Genomic DNA, 20,998 nt, shown 5'->3' with positions numbered 1-20,998 from the left:
TTGTCTAAGTAATTAAAATCAATTGATCTTTAATTAAGATTAAATCATTTAAAAATAAAATTTTAAAGATCAAAATGAATTTTTAAAAGATGAATAGAGTTATCAACAATGTATAAACAATATAAGCTACACAACATTCACCCACACGTTTTAGTTCTTAAGTAATTAAAGGAAAATCAACAATCGGAGAATATTATTTAACAATATCTTCATCATGAGAGAATAAGCATTACTCATTAACATTTTTTTTTTATCACAAAGAATATTGTTTTCATCAGTTCATAGGATATTTTTTCCAAAAAAAAAAAATTAGTCTCAAATTAGGCCTCATTCAAAACACCAATTCTCAATTGTGTCCCTAGTGTATCAAAGTTTATCAATTAGGCCTACCCATCCAAATTAGTTAATATTTCCCATCTAAAGTACCTATTATATACAGTAATTTTTTATGATAACTTACAAGTCTCGAAAATAAAAATTTCTTCAAACATAAACCCACAAAAGGCAACAACAGCCCCGGAAAAATAACAAATTTGGTGATCGTTGACCAAGGAGTACAATCTTTGCATGTGCCCATCAAAAAGACTAGATTCATTCTTTTGATTGGTGCCCTGTTCCCTGTCTCAGCATCCCAAGGAATCCATCGCTTCATCTCTCCCTCGCAACTTGCTGCAAAATCCTTACATATATTCAGCCGCTGAATATCGAGTCAGTCAACGATACAAAAGAGCAAAACCAGAAATGGCAACCCACACCACCAATCCTGCTCTGGATCCGGATCTAGACCAACCAGACAACCCCAATCACGAGTTTGCTCAATTCGGAGCTGGATGTTTCTGGGGTGTCGAGCTTGCCTTTCAGAGATTACATGGTGTGGTCAAAACTGAAGTAGGCTACTCTCAGGGTAACGTCCCTGATCCGACTTACAAACTTGTATGCACCAAAACCACCAACCACGTTGAGGTTGTCCGGGTCCAATTTGACCCTGAAGTTTGCCCATATACCAACCTCCTCTCTCTTTTCTGGTCTCGCCATGATCCCACCACTCTCAATCGTCAGGTATTGACTTGCTTGACTTTCCTGACAAATGGGTTTTAGATTTCCAATCCGTTGATGATTTTGTTTTGATTTTACAGGGTGGCGATGTGGGTACACAGTATAGATCAGGGATATACTACTACAACGAGGCTCAAGCTAAGTTAGCCCAGGAATCAAAGGAAGCTAAACAGTTGGGATTGAAGGATAACACGGTTGTGACGGAAATCCTGCCAGCAAAGAGATTTTATAGAGCAGAGGAGTACCATCAACAGTATCTGGAAAAAGGTGGGGGTCGAAGCGCTAAACAGTCTGCTGAAAAAGGTTGCAATGACCCTATTAGATGCTATGGTTAAAGCTTAAAATACAGCATCATTTGATGAATAATAGAGGAATTATATACTATTGGGGCTAATTTGAATGTGGAAAATTCATTTTGTTTCAGAATGGATTCCACATTTTAAACTGGTCTTAGCAGTTTGATTTCACTCTACTAGGTTGTCCTGCCCACTTGCACCTAGTATCAATAAGCTCATAGTGTGATGTTGTGTAGTGGTTAATGAATATTATGAAGACATCCTCGGTATCAATGAACTTTCTTGTTTTGTTTCATGTTTCATGTTTCATGTTTCATTTATGCAGACAAGATATTCTTGAAATATTTATTCATCCTGACCAGTAAATAGATTGGAATCATTTACAAATGTTTGTATTTATTCAAGAGACAAGAAAGCTCCGAACTTTGGTACAGTAAAAAAAAAAAGATGAACTGACAGAAAATCTGAAGTCAAGAATTTGCGTGCAGTTTAATCTGTGGGTCCTTTAGGATTAGTTGAGGAGTTCTTGATTGGGTAAGAAGCCTCCATTGCGTACCACATAGTCCCGCTTTGTCAGAGATGTCAGGCTGCATCTAGTTATACCCTTTTTTCTCCCCATTCAGGTGCCCAAGAATTACTTTAGTTCCATCTTTTGTTGTTCCATAGCCTACAATTGCAGCTCCATGACCAAGCTCTTTTCCATACTCTCCAGTAATACACCCTGCATTGATGCAAGTGCTCTATCACAAATGGCTTTGCATTCAGAATTTCTCAGCATCTTGGCTGGTGGCAATTCCTTCTTTCAATTCACTAGTTTTCAGGAACTTTTCTAAAGTTATAGCACCTCTCAGTAGAACAGGAAATCTGAACCTCCAGCATCAATAGCTATAGATACAGGTTGGTGGGCAACAACTTTGAGTAATGTATCTCGTTATTATGAGACGCATTCTCATGTCAATCAATAGATACTGCTGGCTTGTTCGCCTGCAAAACAAAAATAAAAAGAGTTTTTCTTGTAAGTTGTGCTGATATATACTCAAGCAATTGAATAATTCCATAAATCACGTTTAGTAGAACGTGAAAACCCCTTTTTAACATCACAAGCTCCATCATGAGCACGGTAAGGATAATTAGCCTCTGTTGTTTTGCCTCCACCTTTCTTAATGAACTCAAAAGCATATTCCTAAAACCAAAGATTAAAAAAGTGCATGCAGCAAGTATGAGTTTCTTCATTTTCATTAATTTGCTAGACTAGGACGCAACACAAGATGGGATATGATTAGGAACTATTGATTGCCATCTCGTAAAGAATGGAAGGAAAGGAATGGTGGGAGATACGTAGACCAAACTTCAAACCAGAGATAGTAAAAAACATGAAAAATAAATGAAGAAGTTACAATAGTTCCTTAAGGGCATCGATTATCTATAATAATAATAATAACCGATAAAATTACAGCAATCACCATCATATACTTTCAGTTCTTTTCATTGATATGAACTCCGCTCCCCTCCGTTTCCTTAGTTTTTTCTTTTCTTTTCAGAGTTGATCGAACTGTTAAAAAGATTATGAAATTGAGTGAAGTATTCTTTAAATGAGGGAAGTGGTAGCTGATAATTAATTTATTTTGGATTTTCCAGCAACTAGCTGACGAGATCATTTCTGTTTATTATTACATAGATTATTCAAAAAAAAAAAAAACGGTAGCTGATAAGTCTACTGCTTGCTTGTGATTCTGAATTTCTCCTTTTGCAGAACCAATTCGTCTTCTTGTTGCTGATAAGACCTATCAGGAGAACATATGATTAAAAAGTAAGAAAATCAATCACGGAGAACTACTACTCCTTTCTCTAAGGCTTTGACTATTCAGTTTGGCAGCCATGCATCTCTGTTTTTATTTAGGTCCCAGTAGTTTTTATAAAAAAAAATAAAATAAGGAAAGTGAATTATTCTGTGACGTTTGGTAGTGTAATAAAAAATAAGTTGGAAAAAACTTTTCAGTATTTGGTTATGTCATGAAAAATAAGCTAGAAAATAACTTATTAATGTTTTATTTTTATCAAATTTATTAAAATAATGAGGAACAAATCTTACAAATTAAAAAGTTGAATAAGAATGAAATTGAAAAAAAAATAATTTCATAAATTATCTCAAATAAAATAAATAATAATCAAAATAATAGAGATCAAATCTAAAAAATAAAAAAAAATGAAAGATGAAGAAATTAAAATAATAATAATTAACATTTCACAAATTATTTCAAAAAAAAATAAGTAACAATCAAAAGAATGAGGATCAAATTTGATAGATAAAAAAATTTCAATAAAAAAATGATAAGAAAAAAGCAAATAACAATTATAAAAATGAGGACCAAAGTTAATATAAAAATTAAATTTTAAGAGATGAAATTGAAAAATAAATATTCAAAACAAAATATATATAGCAATCAAAAGTTTGAGGACCAAATTTAATATAATCAACAAATAATATGACATTTTTAAATTTTTCACAACTTTCGGAAAGTGTTTTCCACCCAAATTTTCCAAGAAAACACTTTCCTGGAAATCAAGCCAAATTTTTCTTTGACTGGAAAGTGTTTTCTGTTGACCAACTTTTCTAATGTCAAACAAATACAAGAAAGTTTGAAAAGTAGTTTCTTGAAAAGTGAATTCCAAGAAACAAACATAGCCTTAAAGTGAATTCATGCATTGCTAGGCTCTTCTAAAATGAACAATATCATATTGAAATTTGGAAGTGGTAACTTCAGGCTCCGGTCACCACGTACCTCTGTGCCTAAGAAGTCAGTCAGTCTTCTGATTTTCTCAGTAGAAAGAGTACATGCTATAAACGTCCTTCTTCTATAAACAACCTAGCTAACATCATCCTTAAGTTGACTCAGAACATAGTAATCTGCCATTTGATTACATCATACTTGTAAACTGAAAAGTCTTTGCATCTATTTTCTTACGCATCATAGTTGTCCCTAAACTAGGTGAAAAATAGATGTCACCAATTTTTAGCATAAAAATTAGTTCTGATTGATTTGGTAATATTTTGAAATAAAGAAAGGTTTAATAGTAAATAACAACAATACCATTGGAAAAGTAAGTTTTAGGTATAAATAGATGAAGGGCATTTTACCAATTGAACAAAGAGTTGGTAAATATAAATAGAATGAGAAAAAAAAATTTAAAAATAGAGAGATCTGAAATTAAAGAGAGAGAATCAGAATGAGAGAAAAAAAGAAGAAAAATAAGAGAAAGGAAAAGAAAAGAGAAGAGAATTAGAAGAAATGACCTATATAGGTAAGGTTTATGCTTTAGATGATTTTGTTAGGAATAATGATTTTGAGATTAATTAGTTTAAGAATATTGAGAAATTGTGAAAGATCCTTACTGGAAATCTGGACAGTATGGTCTTGAGGTTAAAAATGATGAAATTTCAGTTTAGTCCCTCAATTTTAAAAATTTATAGTTTAGTCCTTGAACTTCGAAAAAAACTAAAAATTGGTCCCTGAAGCATAATTCTATATTCTGGACATAATTGAGATAAAATTTCATTATAGTTATGAATTTATGACATTCTTAATTTGGTCTTCCAATTTAAAAAAATTACAATTTAACCCCTAAATATCTGAGAAAATTTAGATTGGTCCCTAGCTAAAATTTTAGTTTTTCAAATTGGTTTGTCGAATAATTGAGGTTTATTTAATGAATTATTATCAAGTTATATGATTTGTTTTCTTTTGGATTAGATTTCGGGATACTGTTTGATTTTTTAATTTTTGAGTGAAAAAAAAAGATCAGTTTAGTTCATAAACATATAGGGTTATGCGTTAGACTATAAGTTAAGTGTATTAAATAGATTTTATGTTTTTTTCGAGTTGTTTTTTAGTATGTCTTATTTTAAATTTAGATAATCCTGATATTCAGTAGGATTGCATGTGACATTTATTTTCGTGTTATTTCTATTTTTGAGTCAGGTGAGTGGATAATTTTTTATGTGTTAGAGAATTAGTATAAATACTTAATTTATTAATATGAAATTGATCATGCCTCTTGGTAACTCTTATATTGTTATTTATTTTTTATGTGGTTGATGAAACAAGTGTAGGGGTAACTTACCCTGAGCCTGTTTCAAAGTTTCAGCAGCTTAGCTAGATCATGTGGACCTGGATAAAGTTAACTATAAAGAGAGATAAGAGAAAGGATAGAGATATACAATCATCATCCCACACTATTTAAAGAGTCAATGTATTATTAAATGACTTCATGAAGTTGACACCTTCTACCTTCACTAGGATGGACAACTCAGAGGATCCTTAAAGGTTCCTAGACGACATCTGGTGATGGTGTGAAACTTTGGGATGAACAAACCATTGGACTATGAGTTTGGTGTCATTTAGGTTGGAGGGAGATGTGGAGATCTTTTGGTTTGAGTATAGGAAAAGAGTAAAGTCGGCAAAGGCTTAGTGGACATGAAAGGAGTTTAACATCATTTTCTTAGATAGGTTTCTCTCTTAGAGTGTTAAAGATGCTTGATTTTATGATTTTGAGAGGCTATCTCAGAGGATCATGACATTTAATGAGTATGATCTGAAGTTCATTCAGTTGTCTAGGTATGTGGAACATCTTCTACCCACTGAGGAGCGAAGAGTGAAGAGGTTTATTAGAGGACTCAAATCCCCGATGTATGTGGTGATGGTATCTCAAGTGTTTTCATCCTACTCCTTAATTGTTGATAGCGCTATGTTGATAGAGGCGCAAAAATTAGAGGACATGGTCGCAGGCTAGTCTAAGAGGCCTAAAGAAAATGGTCATTTTTTTTAAATAGTAGGGATCAAGTGCAGGTCCATCTAGAGGATGAAGTGGCCGTCAAGGCTCATGGGTTCTAACAAAGATGGTGGCAGTAATTTTTGCTTTGAAGGCACTACCTGTATGGAAAAACGGATGAGATCTTAACAGATCATAAGAGTTTGAACTATATCTTTCAATAAGGGGATTTAAATCTGAGGTAGAGGAAATGAATGGAGCCGCTGAAGGATTATGATTGTACCATACAATACCACCCAGGCAAGACAAATGTAGTTACCGATGTTTGGAGCAGGAAATCATCAAGGAGTTTAGCTTATATTCAAGAGGTACAAAGACCTCTGATTAGGGAGATGCATGAGTTAGTAGATGAAGGAGTCATATTTGACCTCAACAAAGCTAAAGTAATGATTGCTCACTTTCAAGTTAAGTTAAACTTGTTTGACAAGCTAAAAATAACTTATAAGAGAGATGATTCGCTGCTCGAGATCATAGATAAGGCTCAACAGGGTAAATCTACAGGTTTTGTGATGGGTAATGATGATATGTTGAGGTATGAAAATAGGTTTTGTGTACCTGATGTGGATGATCTAAGGAGAGAATTGATTACAAAGGCACCTCAGACAGTTTACACAGTGCATCCGAGTTCTACCAAGAAGTATAAAAATCTTAAGGTGTGTTATTAGTGAAATAGGATTAAGGTTTACGTAGCAGACTTTGTTTCTAGGTGTTTGACATGTTAAAGGGTACATGATGAACACCAGAAACCTCCTGAATTGTTGTAAACATTATTTATTTTATAATGGAAATGAAAAAGGATCACAATGGACTTCGTAACATAATTGCTTAGGAGTCGGGAAGGTTATGATGACAGCCAACTTTCCTTGTTTTCTTTCATGTTTCTTAAGTTCTGCAACTTAAATTTTTGAAACTTTTATTCATCTTCAATATGTAGTTTAAGATTTTAAACAATTAGATCAAATGATCAAATGGGTGACCTCTAATTAAGGAGATGCATGGGTTAGTAGATGGAGTCAAGTTTAACCTTAACAAAGCTGGAGTAATGATTGCTCACTTTCATATTAAGTCAAACTTGTTTGATAAGATAAAAATAGCTTAAAAAAGAGATAATTCGCTACCCAGGATTAGAGATAAGGTTCAACAGGATAAATCTGCAGGTTTTGTGATTGACGATGATGATGTGCTAAGGTATGAAAATAGGCTTTGTGTACCTGATGTAGATGATTTAGGGAAAGAATTGATGACAAAGACATATCAGATAGTTTACATAATGCATCCAAGTTTTACTAAGATGTATAAAGATCTTAAAATGTGTTATTGGTGGAATAGGATGAAGGCTCATGTAGTAGACTTTGTTTTTAGATATTTGACATGTTAGATGATAAAGGGTAAACCCTAGAAATATCTCGGATTGTTGTAACCATTATTGATTCTATAATGGAAACGTGAAAGGATCACAATGGATTTTGTGACGAGATTGTCTAAAAGTCAAAAAAGTTATAATGACAACCAGCTTTCCTTGTTTTCTTTCGTGTTTCTTAAGTTTTGCAATTGAAGTTTTTGAAACATTTATTCATCTTCATTCATCTTCAATATGTAGTATAAGATTTTAAGCAATTAGATCAAATGGGTGACATATTATTTTTAAGATGCCAATATGATACAGCAGGAAAACAACTGAAATGGGTAGCAAATCTGAAACCAAATCATATGGAATGTGTAGTTCAGAATTTATCCGGGGGGGGGGGGGGGGGGGGGGTTCCGGTTCCTGAAGGATCAGTTAAGGAGTCCTGTCCTTGATAGGATATCGCATGTGTAGTTTAGAGTTCATCCTTGGGGGAAGATCTGGTTCTGGTTCCTGAAGGATTAGTTGAGGAGTTCTTGATGGGAAACGAAGCCTCCATTGCAATACCACAGAGTCCCTCTTTGTCAGAGATGCCACGCTGCATCCTGATGTAACCTTTCTCTCCCCATTCAGGTCCCCAGGAATTTCTCACGACCCAGTACTTAGTTCCATCAAGAGTTGTTCCATAGCCCACAATTGCCACTCCATGATCCAGCTCAGTTCCGCATTTTCCAGTAAATACACCCTGCATTTCACATTAAGTTCGTAAATTTATTGATTCATCTAAAATAAGCTTGTAAATATGTTGTTTTAAATGCTAGTCGTTTTTCCGACTACACAAATGAACATGCCAATTTATCATCTTCGCACAGTGGGAATGCTTGGATGGAATTGAAATTAACAAAGTATTTCAGTAACTTTCTGAAATTCACCTCCGAGTAGAACTGGAAATCTGAACCCCCAGCATCTATGGCTACCGATATTGGTTGGTTTGCAGCAGCTTTCAGCAATGCATCCTCATCATTTTCAGGAACTTTCTCATACCCATCAATAGACACTACCGGCTTGTTTACCTGTGAAAACAAGAGTTTTACTTTTGTGTTGTGCCGATCATAATTTAGTTCAATGTGACTGTAATATGAAATAAAACCTTTTCAACATCACAAGTTCCAGCTTCAGCTTGATAAGGATAAGTAGACTCTGTTGTTACACCTCCCTTTTTCTTAATGAACTCAAAAGCATATTCCATCAGCCCTCCATTACATCCTTGATTTTCTGTAGTGTCACAATCCACCAACTCTTGTTCAGACAAAGATACTAGCTTATTTGTCTTAATATAATTGATACCCTCAACTGCAACGATGGTCGAAAATGCCCAGCAACTTCCTGTACCACATTGAAAAGGATTTAAGGATTAAACTGCAAGCAAGAAAGGATCAAAATAAGCATTACTGTTTTATGATAGTTCTATGCTCAAATGTAGCCTTTCTTTCTGCTTAATCAAATGTATTTTTTGTTCCTTTGTACATCGGTGCTGGATGCATGAACGAATTATAAAATAGAAACAAATAAGGTGAACCTTCACTATAAGAAATAGAAAATGAACCTCACCACATTGACCCTGGTCCTTAACTGCAGTCACAGCACCCTTCTTCCTCCAGTCAACAGATGATGGGACTTCGTCAACCTTCTCATACATGAAGCTCCCATTTCCTCGAGGTGTCGTCCCACAAAACATCTTATGACGTTTAACCTTCGAGCCAGCATAAACAGACCTAAATTCATGGTTAGTCATGTCTGCAAACTTGTTCAACTTCAACTTATAGGGCTTATCCATCTTGTTAGTTTTGTGAACATGTATGACATTTTCCTTGAACACATTGAAACGCTTGTGTTTCTCATCAAGACTTGTAGAAACAGTGTGGTGACTCCTCCACCTCTCATATAAATCCCACAAACTTTCCTCAGATTCCAAATCCTTTCCATGAAAATCCAAACTTTCAGTGATTCCTAAAACCAAAGCTAAAGAAAGAGCAACAGGTAAGAATTTCTTCATTTCCATTTCCTAGACTAGAACTCAACACAACATGGGGTATAAGGAACTACTATTGATTGCTTTATATAGAGAAATGAAACAATAGTGGAAGATATTTAGATCAAATTGTAGAATAGAACAAAAGATAATAAATAAAGAAGTTACAAGTTTCTTATGGGCATCAACTATGTATGCATATAAAGGAGGATATGGTGATAGTTTTTTATAAAAATGGAGAACAAACTGCGTGTACACATGGAGTGATTTCAGATATACAAGCAAGTCCACATATAAGCAAGTTTAGTTCAATTCCCATGTAGGAAAAGGGAAGGATACAAGTTGTGCAGTTAACATAGAAAACTTCTGGGCATAGGGCATTTTACAGGATGATCATTGCATGCAAAACACGCTATTGCACAATATTAATTATGATATAAGAAAGAGAGCCGCAGATAGGGGGTGACGACTGATTAATAAAAATGGTTGCGTCCATGGAAGCTTTTGATCGAGCCACGATAGTTTTGCAAGTTGGAATAAAGTTGCTTGCAATTGCTTTGGCTTGAACTGAATCTACTCATAAAAATCTTTGAAATGGTTTTGTTTTAAGAGGAGAAAGAGACTGGAAAAACTCTCAAGGCATTGAGTGAATTCTGCAAGTAATTCTATTTTCAGACCATGAAACATGAGAACTCTCCAGATTATGGTATGGAGCCACTTTCTTTGCATATGTGTGCCCACAGGCCACTGCCAAACTTTCCCATAAATTGAGCTTAAAAGAGTGTTGAATGAAATGTTGATTTATTACCACCTGCTCCACCATGCAAAACTACACTTTAAGCTTTTCTTTTTCCCTTTTTCTGTTTTTTTGGGATTATTTGAAGGGCCACTTATCCCCAGGTAGGTTGATGATGTGTAGTGGTGAGACATAATGAATGGCGAAGTCCAAATTCTATAAATTGAAATTAACTACATTTGTGGGCAAGGTATTGCTTGTATGACTATTCTAGCGTAGTGTGCAGGGGACTTATCCCTTTACAACACAAAACACGCACAAAATAGAGGGAGAGAGTTATCACATACACGGTTACAGAACATCCATGAAAGAGAGCGAGTCCAGCTTAGCTGTACAGTTTCAGAATTTTTCAAAAAACTAGTGATCTCCCTTCTTGAATGATATTGATCTACTAATATTACTTACGAGCTACAAGACTGTCATGATCTTCTGCTAGAATTAAAGAGATTCCGTGCCTTAATCTTCAAAGAAATTATTGTAGGCATAAACTCTAGCTCATATTAAAACTTCATTAGATAACAAGAAGATCGAGCCTCAACCTACAAGGTGGGCATGAGAAATATATTTTCAAGACCAATGTGGTTTTGTTACTACAAACAGTTAACAGAAGATAATTGCAGGATGCAGGACCAACTGCAGAATGTAGAAAAACGAGAGTACCAATTGTCATCCATCTAATATTACGGAAGATCTATAAGCTACATGATCAACAACGGAGATACAGCAGTCCACTGAATCAATTTGACATTGCAGAATCATCTTAAAACAGTGGTCATGCTGTTTTTAGCATACCATATCTACCACACCTCAACTCTTATTGTCCCTTGAAGATTTTAACCCCCAGGTAAGTCCATCTGTTAAAGCTCAAGAACTTCATGTTCAGTAATTCAGTGATAGCAATTGCAGGTAAAAGAATTTTAGATATGATGAAGCTGAAATCACATCAAGCAGTCTAGGAAATGGAACGCCTATGTTCCTCTTTTGTCTTTAGAACCAAAGAATGCTGAAGAGGGTTTATTAATTAATAGCTCTTCATGTATGATCAATTACGGCATGTAACTCTTTCAATAATTGTAGTTATTGCTTCAATAAACATTAAACAATTTTGATATGTCATCCGTCAGGAATGAGGAACAACCAACATGAGGTAAGAAGTGTTGGCACGACCAAGCTAATTTGCCAATTCCTTTGTTTTCAGTGACACTGTTTTGTAAAGAAAGACCAACCAACCATGCAAGTAACTCATACAAGAGCATCCTTTCCTTTAGCTTGCTGCAATGGCTGTTCTTTGACACTCTTGATCTCCATCTCATTTTCAAGTCTTTCTTGCTGAAATGGTGAAAGAAAACCCAATTGATGGTGAGATATTTACACATAAAAACTGAAAATCCAAACATGAATTGATAGAACAAAAGGTATAAACGACAAGCTCCCTAAAGTAAGAAGAAGATGAATTAAAATTGTTCTTAAACGGCTAAACAGGAGATTTTTCTGACTGTGTATAGTAACTCTTCATGCTTTGCATGCATACTTTCAATTAAAATTCAGTCTCCTTATACTGTTATCTACAATACACAAAATTGCCATTCCTTCTCCAAACAATGAAATCAACTCAAACTATTTCAAAACCACTATATTTGTGTTCCGAAACAATTGTAGCTTTATTAGCTGCAGGACATGAGTTTTCAGCGAAAATCAGCCATATCAATGATAAATTCCCATGTCTGCTTAAAAAAACTTGTATCCACAAGAAAATGTTTCAAGCTTAGCCTCCAGAAACTTTACCCTATCAAATAACCTTCTCAAGTGTGATTGATATGAATTAAAAAAAAAAAAAAAGTGGCTTTGAAATTTCTTTTTTAGAAGTTAACTCATATTTTAATTAAATTGATAAAGTAAACTTTGAATTGACTTTTTTTTTTTTAAGGTCCAACCAAAGTTAGTGACGGATTAGCCGGCCTAATAACAATGCATTGAAATTGTAAATTAGTGTTTTCTATAATTTACTTCCTGTGTTATATTATGAGTTAGACTAAATTAAATGTAAAAAATATTCAAGTAGTTGGGAATCTTTCGATATTGTTATCAAACTCGGTTTAATGAGTCAAAATTGAAAGTTCTTGACTCGAGTCCTTATCAAGTTCAGGTTTTCAATTAAATCATGAGTTTTTTTTATATGACCCAGTTGACCTAATAAGTCCAAAAACAAATAAAAAATCAAAGGACAAAAAAATAACATAAAAAATAGACCAAACATGCATGTTTAAAGAAAATCTGGAGAACTATTAAAAAAGCTTTTGACTTTTTTAAAAAATTGAAATTGATTTTTTTTAACATTGAAACGATGATTTATTGAATTAATCTTAGTCAATTAATTAACTTATCAAATTTATGACTTGATTTGTGGATTTCAATAAGTTTAATAACATTTTTTTTATTTTAATTATATGATATAAAACAAAGACCAATATAAAATCAACTCAATATTAAATAATAAAATTAAAGAAAAATCATCATCATATATATATATATATATATATATATATATATATATATATATATATATATATAAACAAGTAAGGCCAAGCACACAGCCCTAACTAGCCCACCGTATTAATATTAAATAATAAAATTGAAGAAAAATCATCATATATATATATATATATAAAAACAAGTAAGGCCAAGCACACAGTCCTAAGTAGCCCACCGTATCAGGGCCTTAAAAAAAGCCTAGACATATGGGTCTGGTTCAAGCAATGTAGACGACCGATAAAAAGTAGTTTGTCTTTTAAAAAAAAATAAATTGATATCTTTTAAAAAAAAAACATTTAGACGATGACATATTAGATTGATTATAGTTAACATGAGTTAATACACAAAACTCGTGACTTAAGTTGTGAACTAATTGAAGTCCAAATCAAAATTAATCAATATTAAAAGATGAAATAAAAAAATTCATCAAAAAACCCAATGTTAAAAGTTTTTTAAAAGTGGTCCGGCTGGCGTATGGGCTTGAGTGACCCAACATAAAATCCCAAGTGAATGGGCACGAGTCATTCCCGCATTTTTGGGTCATTTTTTTTCTCTTATACGGGGTAGATGACAAAAACATATAATAAACACTATAAAAATCTTTATAAACCATATAATAATATCAAATACCCCAAAATCATTCAAGAAAAACAAAATCAACTGAACTCAACAAATCAAAATGAAACTCGTTATTTTTTTCCAAACATATTTTAGAAAAAAACCTACTATCATTAAATTCTTCTCGTCAAATAAAACTAAATAGCACCAAATTTAATCATTTCTATTGTCAATATTATTACAGCCAATTATTTGTTTTCTTCCATTGTTTACAATAATTTTCTCTTTTTAAGTCAGAAATTAAAAAATAGATAAAATACAATTTTAAATCAAAATAAAATTTATCATAAAATTTGAGTAAACAGTGTTTTAATTTAGAACTTAATTATATATAATTAAACAGTAAAAAAATACAATTGAAAAAAAATATTCATCAATGACCGACCTTAAGCCTTTTCTTAGTTTCTGGTAATTGGGACAAGTTTTGGAGCCTTTTCTAAAGGATTTTAAGAACGACCTTCAAGAAAAATTTTCACATCATGCGCACTCCAGCATCAAGATGCTGTAACATACAGCTACTAATAACTGAGACTAAAAGAACTCCATTTTCCATTCATTCAACCAAAGGAAAACAAATAGAGGTTAGTATAACAAGCTCTACAATTCCATGACACAGTTCTGTAACAAGAAGCAAGGCACACACTGAAAACCATGAATTAAACCAAAAAAAAAAAAATGCCCAAATAATTTCCCCATCCTTTTCTTTCCTTTCTACTTTCTTATCCCCTCCCCTACAGCATATTTAAACCATCAATTTTACAAATGATTTTGTATAGTTACCGAATTCTCTCCAACCAGTCGACACTCTTCCGTGCCTTCTCTACCTGTACGTCGACACTTTTTCTAGATTTATCATAATATTCCACGCTTCTCCGTGATCTCTCCATGTGCTCAAAGGAGACCTTTAACTTTTCTAGCTTGTCTGTGTGTGTAAACTTGAATTCGTGAAATTTCATTTTTTCAGTCCTATCAGTGCTCTTCCTCGGTTTCTCCCTCCGATCAGTACTCTTCCTCGGGGCCTCAAAACAATCAGTGCTTCGTCTGGCCTGTTCAAACCCATCTACACTTCTCCTGCCGGAACTTCTTCCAGACGGGGATTTCTCCACTGTTGTTATAAACTTCTTTAGATGCCTAAGATACTCTGGATACAGCTCCAAATTACAGTGATTACCTCCTTTGAGCCATAGAGGTTCATATTTCTCTTGGCACAGCTCCCAAAGTTGCTTGCCATGAGAACAGTCAACCACTTCATCAGCAGTTCCCTGCAAGAAGACAGTCATAAGGATTGATGCTTGAAATTTATTAGTAGGGTCCAACAAGAAATGGCCAAAATGGGAACAAGAAAGCCGAAAAGCATTGCATCACTTTAAGTTCATTTGCATTCTCTGAATATGCAATGATGTGCACTCCAAGTTCTAGAACAGGCTAATATCAATGGCTGATTCACAAGAAACAGCTTAAGAGCTCATCATTGCAACTACCCCCCCCCCCCCAAGCTTTTAAGCCATGGGCTTATAAGAAGAATGTCACCTCCCAATAACTAATACCACAAACCAGACCAGCAAAAATTTTCAGCCCCTAATAGGAAAAAGTCTTGTTAAAGATGATGATAATTAAAATATGGATCATTATATGATAGACTCTGCTCCTAAGTTGAAATATTTATTTATTGTATTTTTCTTATATAATTTTATAGTTTCTAAATATCAGCACTTTCTAATTGTTGTTGGAAATATAATGTGACTGTTGAGGAATGCATAATAAATTAGTGTCTGCATAACTTGAGTTGTTTTCTGGAAACAGCTAGAGAGGAGAAGCAAAATCTCAGACTGAGTTATCCAACATCTGATGCATTAGGTTATTGTTCTGTATAGAACCAAGAAGCACTTATAGGATGTGGTGGATAATTCCGGATTATGTTATTTAAGATTCCTCACTGCAAAACATTATTATGATAAAAACTACTGATTTCTGCCTATGAAGAGCTACTACATAAGATTTTGGGCTTTTGGACTGCAAGAATTTACAAGGTATGATTACATAGACATATTAGAAGAGAGAAAACATAGCCAGAGTCCTGAAATGGAGGCTCCTGCAAGGCGTATGCATAAGATGGCCTTTAATCGTCCTTTATCATCGGTGAAAATAAAAATGACAAGGAACACGAGATATAGTCTAACCAAGGAACTAGGGAAAAGGTACATTTTGTCTAATCTTCCAATAATTATTAGCAGTCAATTTTCAGATTGTTTATTTTTTTATTACTACAAGAACTTTCACATATGCGTTAGCCTAACTCCCTACAAAAAACACTTCAGTGTAGCTACACATCTTTTTCACAATTTATTGTATCCAGCTCAAACAAAAGCCTCTGCTTATAACCCATTCTCTTAGTACCTGAGATTTCAATGAATTTATGCAGTTTGTTCCAATTGCCAAAAAGTACCATGTCTAACTTCTCATTAACAAATTTCATATTATATATTTTACTCCAAGGCCACTCGTTTCAACCAGTCTTCTTTGTCACAAGAACCTCTGATTTCATACCTCTAGTTTCTAATAAATGTATTTTCATATTCTACATTATCTAAATGTTGTGCATTCAAATGATATCAAGACTAACTGAAGGATTTGCAGAAGGTTTTGACTACCCCCAACAGTTATTGGCTTGGAGAATTATAATTGCATGATTTTCATTAGCAGTTGACCAAACACCAATTAGAAAATGGAGAAAAACCAAAAAATAAGCTGTGTAATTTAAAACCACTGGATATAGAATTATAATACTTACATGGATTACCAGCACAGGACACTTCACCAGTGGAATTTTGTCTATATTCTGGAAAAATTTAAGCAAAACCATGTTCAGCCACATGGTAGATGAATAGATGTTCTTTAAAACACAATACATAACATTTAAGAAGATCAAGAAACCAAATATTAACCTTGTAGATGTCAAACCAGTATGTGCGCTTCACAGAATACATCACTCTTAACCCTGATAGTATAGGACTATGCAATACAACAGCTTTTAGTCGAGGTAAACGCGCAGCAAGATCCACAGTGGGGCCACTTCCAACAGATTGGCCATAAAGGATGATATTTTCCTGCTTGGCACCGTAGCTCTCTTCAAGACACTTGTAAGCAGCTTCAATATCTGCATATGTATTTTGTTCACTGGGCTGCAGAAAGCAATTGCATGAGCTTCAGAGGGTCCGTTTGCCACAAAAAGTTTAGATACATAAAATTGAAGAAGATTCTACATGGCTTACCTTTCCTGATGACTGTCCATAGCCAGAGTAGTCGTACCTGGACAAATTGGAAAAAAAAAAAAAAAAAGAGCTTAGATTCTTTTTCTATATCTGATGCTTGAGCGTTGGATTAACTACATAGAAAACTTAAACAAGCATGGATTGACCTCTACTCTGTAAGAGATAACCACCAATATATATATATATATATATATATATATATATATATATATATAAAAGTAGTCTTTGACCACTTAATTCTTTAGTAGGACACGGTAAGCCTTCAAGTGAGTGGCATTGGCACATAGTGTCAATGTCTACATGATGGTAGAGACAAAATACCCAGGTCTAGTCCCCCATAAAAATTCCTCTTGCATGCAAAAAGAACTCCTTATCACACCAGATTTTTCTCAAGTTTGTTGCATGCTTGGCCAGCAATTTTAAGTTGCACAACTTGATGCAACAAAAAGCTCTAAATAATAGATCCATTCCAGATAAGATTCAAATTGGGCACTTGCAAGTCTAGAATCATGCCAGTGAGGCAGATCCATGCACTTTTTTTTTTTTAATTAGCTGCCATGCACATGGAGTTCTGTCAAAATCTAGACAGAGAACCAGCAAACAAAAGCATGCTTCTGGATTTTTCTGAAACAACCCTCATGCATAAATGCTCGTTCTTCTTCAATTTTCTGGCCTATATGTTTGCTTGCCAACTTTTTATCCATCAAGCCACCCCAAATAAAGATTCAACTTCATCTTTCTTGATAAAATTGCAGAGCAAATAGAAAACACTAGTCCAGTGTTAACAACTTACAAGACATGAAGAAGATGGAAAACATGAGTGTATGTAGAACACCAGAAAGTTCTAAGCAGCGAAGTTAGTCTCAATTCCTTTAACCAACTTTTCGCCTTGAAGCACCTAATCGATCCAGCATGATAATTGCTTAGATCAAACCTCATAGGAGATCCCATCACTCGCCATCAAAATATCATAATTCTGGGATAAAACCAAGAATCTTAACCGATCTAAGAATAACATCATAGAATTATGATATCATAAAGAAGGGATCTACAATAAAAACAACTTTGCTTAGCTAATCTGTGAATCGCTCACAAACCAATCACTTGATCTCGAATTCTTCCACCCCCTTTAACCAAATAAACAAAGAAACTTTATAAGAAGATTCATAATTCCACAAAAAAATAAAAAATCACACTTTTCACCTACTTCTAACCTTTTCCAGTAAACCACAAAAAATCCCTTCCTTCTACACAAAGCAAACTAAAGTTTACTCAAAAATCCAACTGGGTATCACTAATTCTCATAATTTTAACACAAAAAAACACTGTCTCCACATGCACACTCTCATAAACCATAAAAAACCACACAAATCTTCAAAATTAAACAAAAGGGTACGTGAAAAAACAGTGAAAAAAATTACCCCATGAGATTAACCCGCAAATGAATACTCAATTCGATGAAGAGCTCATACATCTGACCAATATCAGCTGCATTTCCATGGGAGTATAGCAAAGTAGAAGTTGCCATTGGGTACCTAACATGAACAGCAACAATCTCAGTCCCTCGCCGAGTTGGGAGACGCAAGATATCAACGTTTTCCCGGTGAGGGAAGTGGTCTAGAAGTAAAAGGCCAGTGGCATCATCTGTAATTAGCTTGTATGATGGTGGGTTTGGAGGAAAAAATGCTAATTTTGCAGCCATTGATGAAGTCACCCCTCCCATCTCTCCTCCCCCTCTCTCTCTCTCAAATAAAAAAAAAAACTTCCTTTTTCTTCTCTTTTATAGTAACAACAATCTCAGCAGCAGTAGTGGAAGTAGAAGAAGAAGAGGAGGATGCAGGAGAAGAGCGTTCCTTTTTCTTTTCTTTACTTTTCTTTTGGCTTGTGAAGTGATGAGTGTTTTTCAAAGAAGCAAAGGTGCCCGGAGGGCAGTGATATGATTACAGGTTGGCTCATGCAAATGTGTGTGATGCCTGCCTGACTCACGTGCGAGACTGCTGTCCTGATTTTCTTTTTTTTTTAAGGAAGGTTTTGGTTTCTACTGCAGAAAACAAATAAATGTCCTTATTGGTTTTTGCGTACAACTTTTATTTATTTATTTATTTATTTATTTTAGGTCTCAAAAGAGACGAGGGAGAAATATGTGGACACCAATTAGGTCATGTCTCGATCATTAGCTACCTTTTTTTTTTTTTTTTTTTTTGGATAGCCTATCCAGAAGAGAACTGTCTTTATTTTGGAATCCGAACACTTTGGATCCATGTACCGGTCAAACCATTATGATGAGTTCTTGGTTTTTCGATTTTTTATTCTTTTAATTACTTTTCTTTTGAATGATTTTTTTTACCAAACAATTTAGATTTGTGTTCTAAACAGTGTTTTATAAAAATAATTTTTAATTATTTTTTTATGTTTTTAGATTATATTAAAAATAATTTTTAAAAATAAAAGAATATTAATTTAATACTTTTTCTAACAAAAAATAATTTAAAAAACAATGATTTTTACACTTTTAAACAACCATCTACTCTTTTCATAAAAGCTTGAGAGAAATTCAAAGCATATATACATTGTATGATTTTCTTTATCATAAAATTACTTTTAAGTTTTTTTAATTTGATTTGATAAAATCGTCTTCTTTTGGTCTATTAGAAAAGTAAGATATTAAAAATTATCAAAATAATATTTTTTTTAATTTTGATATCAGCGTATCAAAATAATTTAAAAACATGACAAAATTAATTTGAAATAAAAAAAATAAAAAAATATTAAAACATAAAAACAAACAGGAATTAAATTATTACAAACACTATTTAATCAATGAATTTCCTCGAATCTAGGTTCAAGGCAGGGAAAATCAATCAATAATGCATTTATTTTTATGTCCACTCCCTATCTATAAGGGTTTAGATTTAGTGAGTTATTTTATTTTTCATGTGATGCAGAAGTAGAATTCTTTTACACATCTTTTTTTTACTTCTAACTCATTAATTTATCATCTGAACAAATTGCATTATATATATATATATATATATATATATATATTAGAAATTAGAATTATTAAATTGATTTTTTTATTAAGAATTAAAAAAAAATGTGCCTGTCCTTTCCAGCATGGGGATCATTACCCTATTTACGTTTAAAATGAAAAACAGGAAAGAAAGTAAACATTGGCTTTGATAAAAATAAATAAATAAATAAAGACATCACCGCTAGAGGCTCCCTCCTTCCTAATAAACTCAACACAAGGGCATCCAGGCTGTCCCATTTTATTACACGTGTCTCTACTATTCCCAACAGGAAACATCCTTCTTCAACGTATAGAACCTTGACAACAAATACCTAAATACAATACACATGAAGACCGTCCTGTCGGTGATGTCCTAGTTTTTTTTTTTGTCTTGCACTTGGCAATGCTTGTTGATGAATAGTAAATGTTTGTTATTGTCTGATTAAAAATATGGTTGTGGTTGCTTTTTAAAATGTTTTTCATGCTGAAATGCATTAAAATAATTTTTTTTTATTTTTTTAAAAATTATTTTTGAGATTAACACATTAAAACGATCTAAAACATATAAAAAAATTGAATTTTTTTAAACTCGGGTACAACTGCTTTTCCAAACTCTCGCTAGCAAGCAAAAATTATTAATCTATTTATTCAATTTTATAATATATCAAATCAAATGAGCAATAATATAAACTATTAAATGTTACTCTCACTTCACCAAACCTTGAACTTTAAGGAAATGATCAGTTTTTCTTGAACTTTTTTATAAGCCATGCAAACTTTTTATGTAAACTCTTGTTGTTGTATGGACTAATAAGAATATGTAATATCCCTCATACAAGTTTTTATAACTTATTTTTCTCTAAAATCACAGTTCAAAAATAATAAACTAATAAAAAACTACAATAACTAAATAAGCAAGTAAACCCTAAAGATTATGAATTAGTTTTAGAGCGTGTTTGGCAGTGTGGTTGCGGGTGCTTTTCAAATAACTTTTCGTGCCAAAATGCATGCCAACGATGTTTTTTCATTTTTTAAAAATTATTTTTGACATCAGCACATCAAAACGATCCAAAACGTATAAACCATATTAAATTTTAGCAAAAAAAAAATTTCAAATTTTTTGGGAACGCAGCCGCAGCCGCGTTCCCAAACAGTACATTAATGTGATGGATGTGTTGTTTATGAAACCAGGGTGGACACTTGTATGCTGG

At 33.4% G+C, this 20,998-nt stretch overlaps 3 protein-coding genes across 4 annotated transcripts; 1 reads left to right on the top strand and 2 right to left on the bottom strand.

The window, feature by feature from the left end:
* The first annotated feature begins 493 nt into the window (after positions 1-493).
* On the top strand, positions 494-1,647 carry LOC133677911 (peptide methionine sulfoxide reductase-like). The gene is made up of 2 exons (XM_062100047.1): positions 494-1,059; positions 1,137-1,647. Exons 1-2 carry the CDS (start codon positions 742-744, stop codon positions 1,389-1,391), a joined length of 573 nt encoding a protein of 190 aa, XP_061956031.1. The 5' UTR covers positions 494-741; the 3' UTR covers positions 1,392-1,647.
* Positions 1,648-8,002: 6,355 nt separating this feature from the next.
* LOC133677954 (vignain-like) lies at positions 8,003-9,593 on the bottom strand. Its single transcript, XM_062100100.1, has 4 exons — positions 9,139-9,593; positions 8,678-8,913; positions 8,460-8,600; positions 8,003-8,272 (listed from the first exon to the last, which is right to left on the bottom strand). The coding sequence occupies exons 1-4, from the start codon at positions 9,587-9,589 to the stop codon at positions 8,003-8,005; spliced, it is 1,098 nt and encodes a 365-aa protein (XP_061956084.1). The 5' UTR covers positions 9,590-9,593.
* A 4,438-nt stretch (positions 9,594-14,031) lies between these two features.
* LOC133678972 (uncharacterized) lies at positions 14,032-18,696 on the bottom strand. Of its 2 annotated transcripts, none has more exons than XM_062101509.1 (5): positions 18,199-18,696; positions 16,778-16,814; positions 16,451-16,687; positions 16,297-16,344; positions 14,032-14,767 (listed from the first exon to the last, which is right to left on the bottom strand). In XM_062101509.1, the coding sequence occupies exons 1-5, from the start codon at positions 18,498-18,500 to the stop codon at positions 14,282-14,284; spliced, it is 1,110 nt and encodes a 369-aa protein (XP_061957493.1). In that variant the 5' UTR covers positions 18,501-18,696; the 3' UTR covers positions 14,032-14,281. The 2 variants fall into 2 exon arrangements, with proteins under 2 accessions (XP_061957493.1, XP_061957494.1); XM_062101510.1 differs by lacking the exon at positions 18,199-18,696 and adding an exon at positions 17,571-18,150.
* Between the last annotated feature and the right edge of the window lie 2,302 nt (positions 18,697-20,998).

Source organism: Populus nigra, chromosome 18, assembly GCF_951802175.1.
Source record: "Populus nigra chromosome 18, ddPopNigr1.1, whole genome shotgun sequence".
Taxonomy (NCBI): domain Eukaryota; kingdom Viridiplantae; phylum Streptophyta; class Magnoliopsida; order Malpighiales; family Salicaceae; genus Populus; species Populus nigra.
This window is presented reverse-complemented; position numbering and strand designations above follow the sequence as displayed.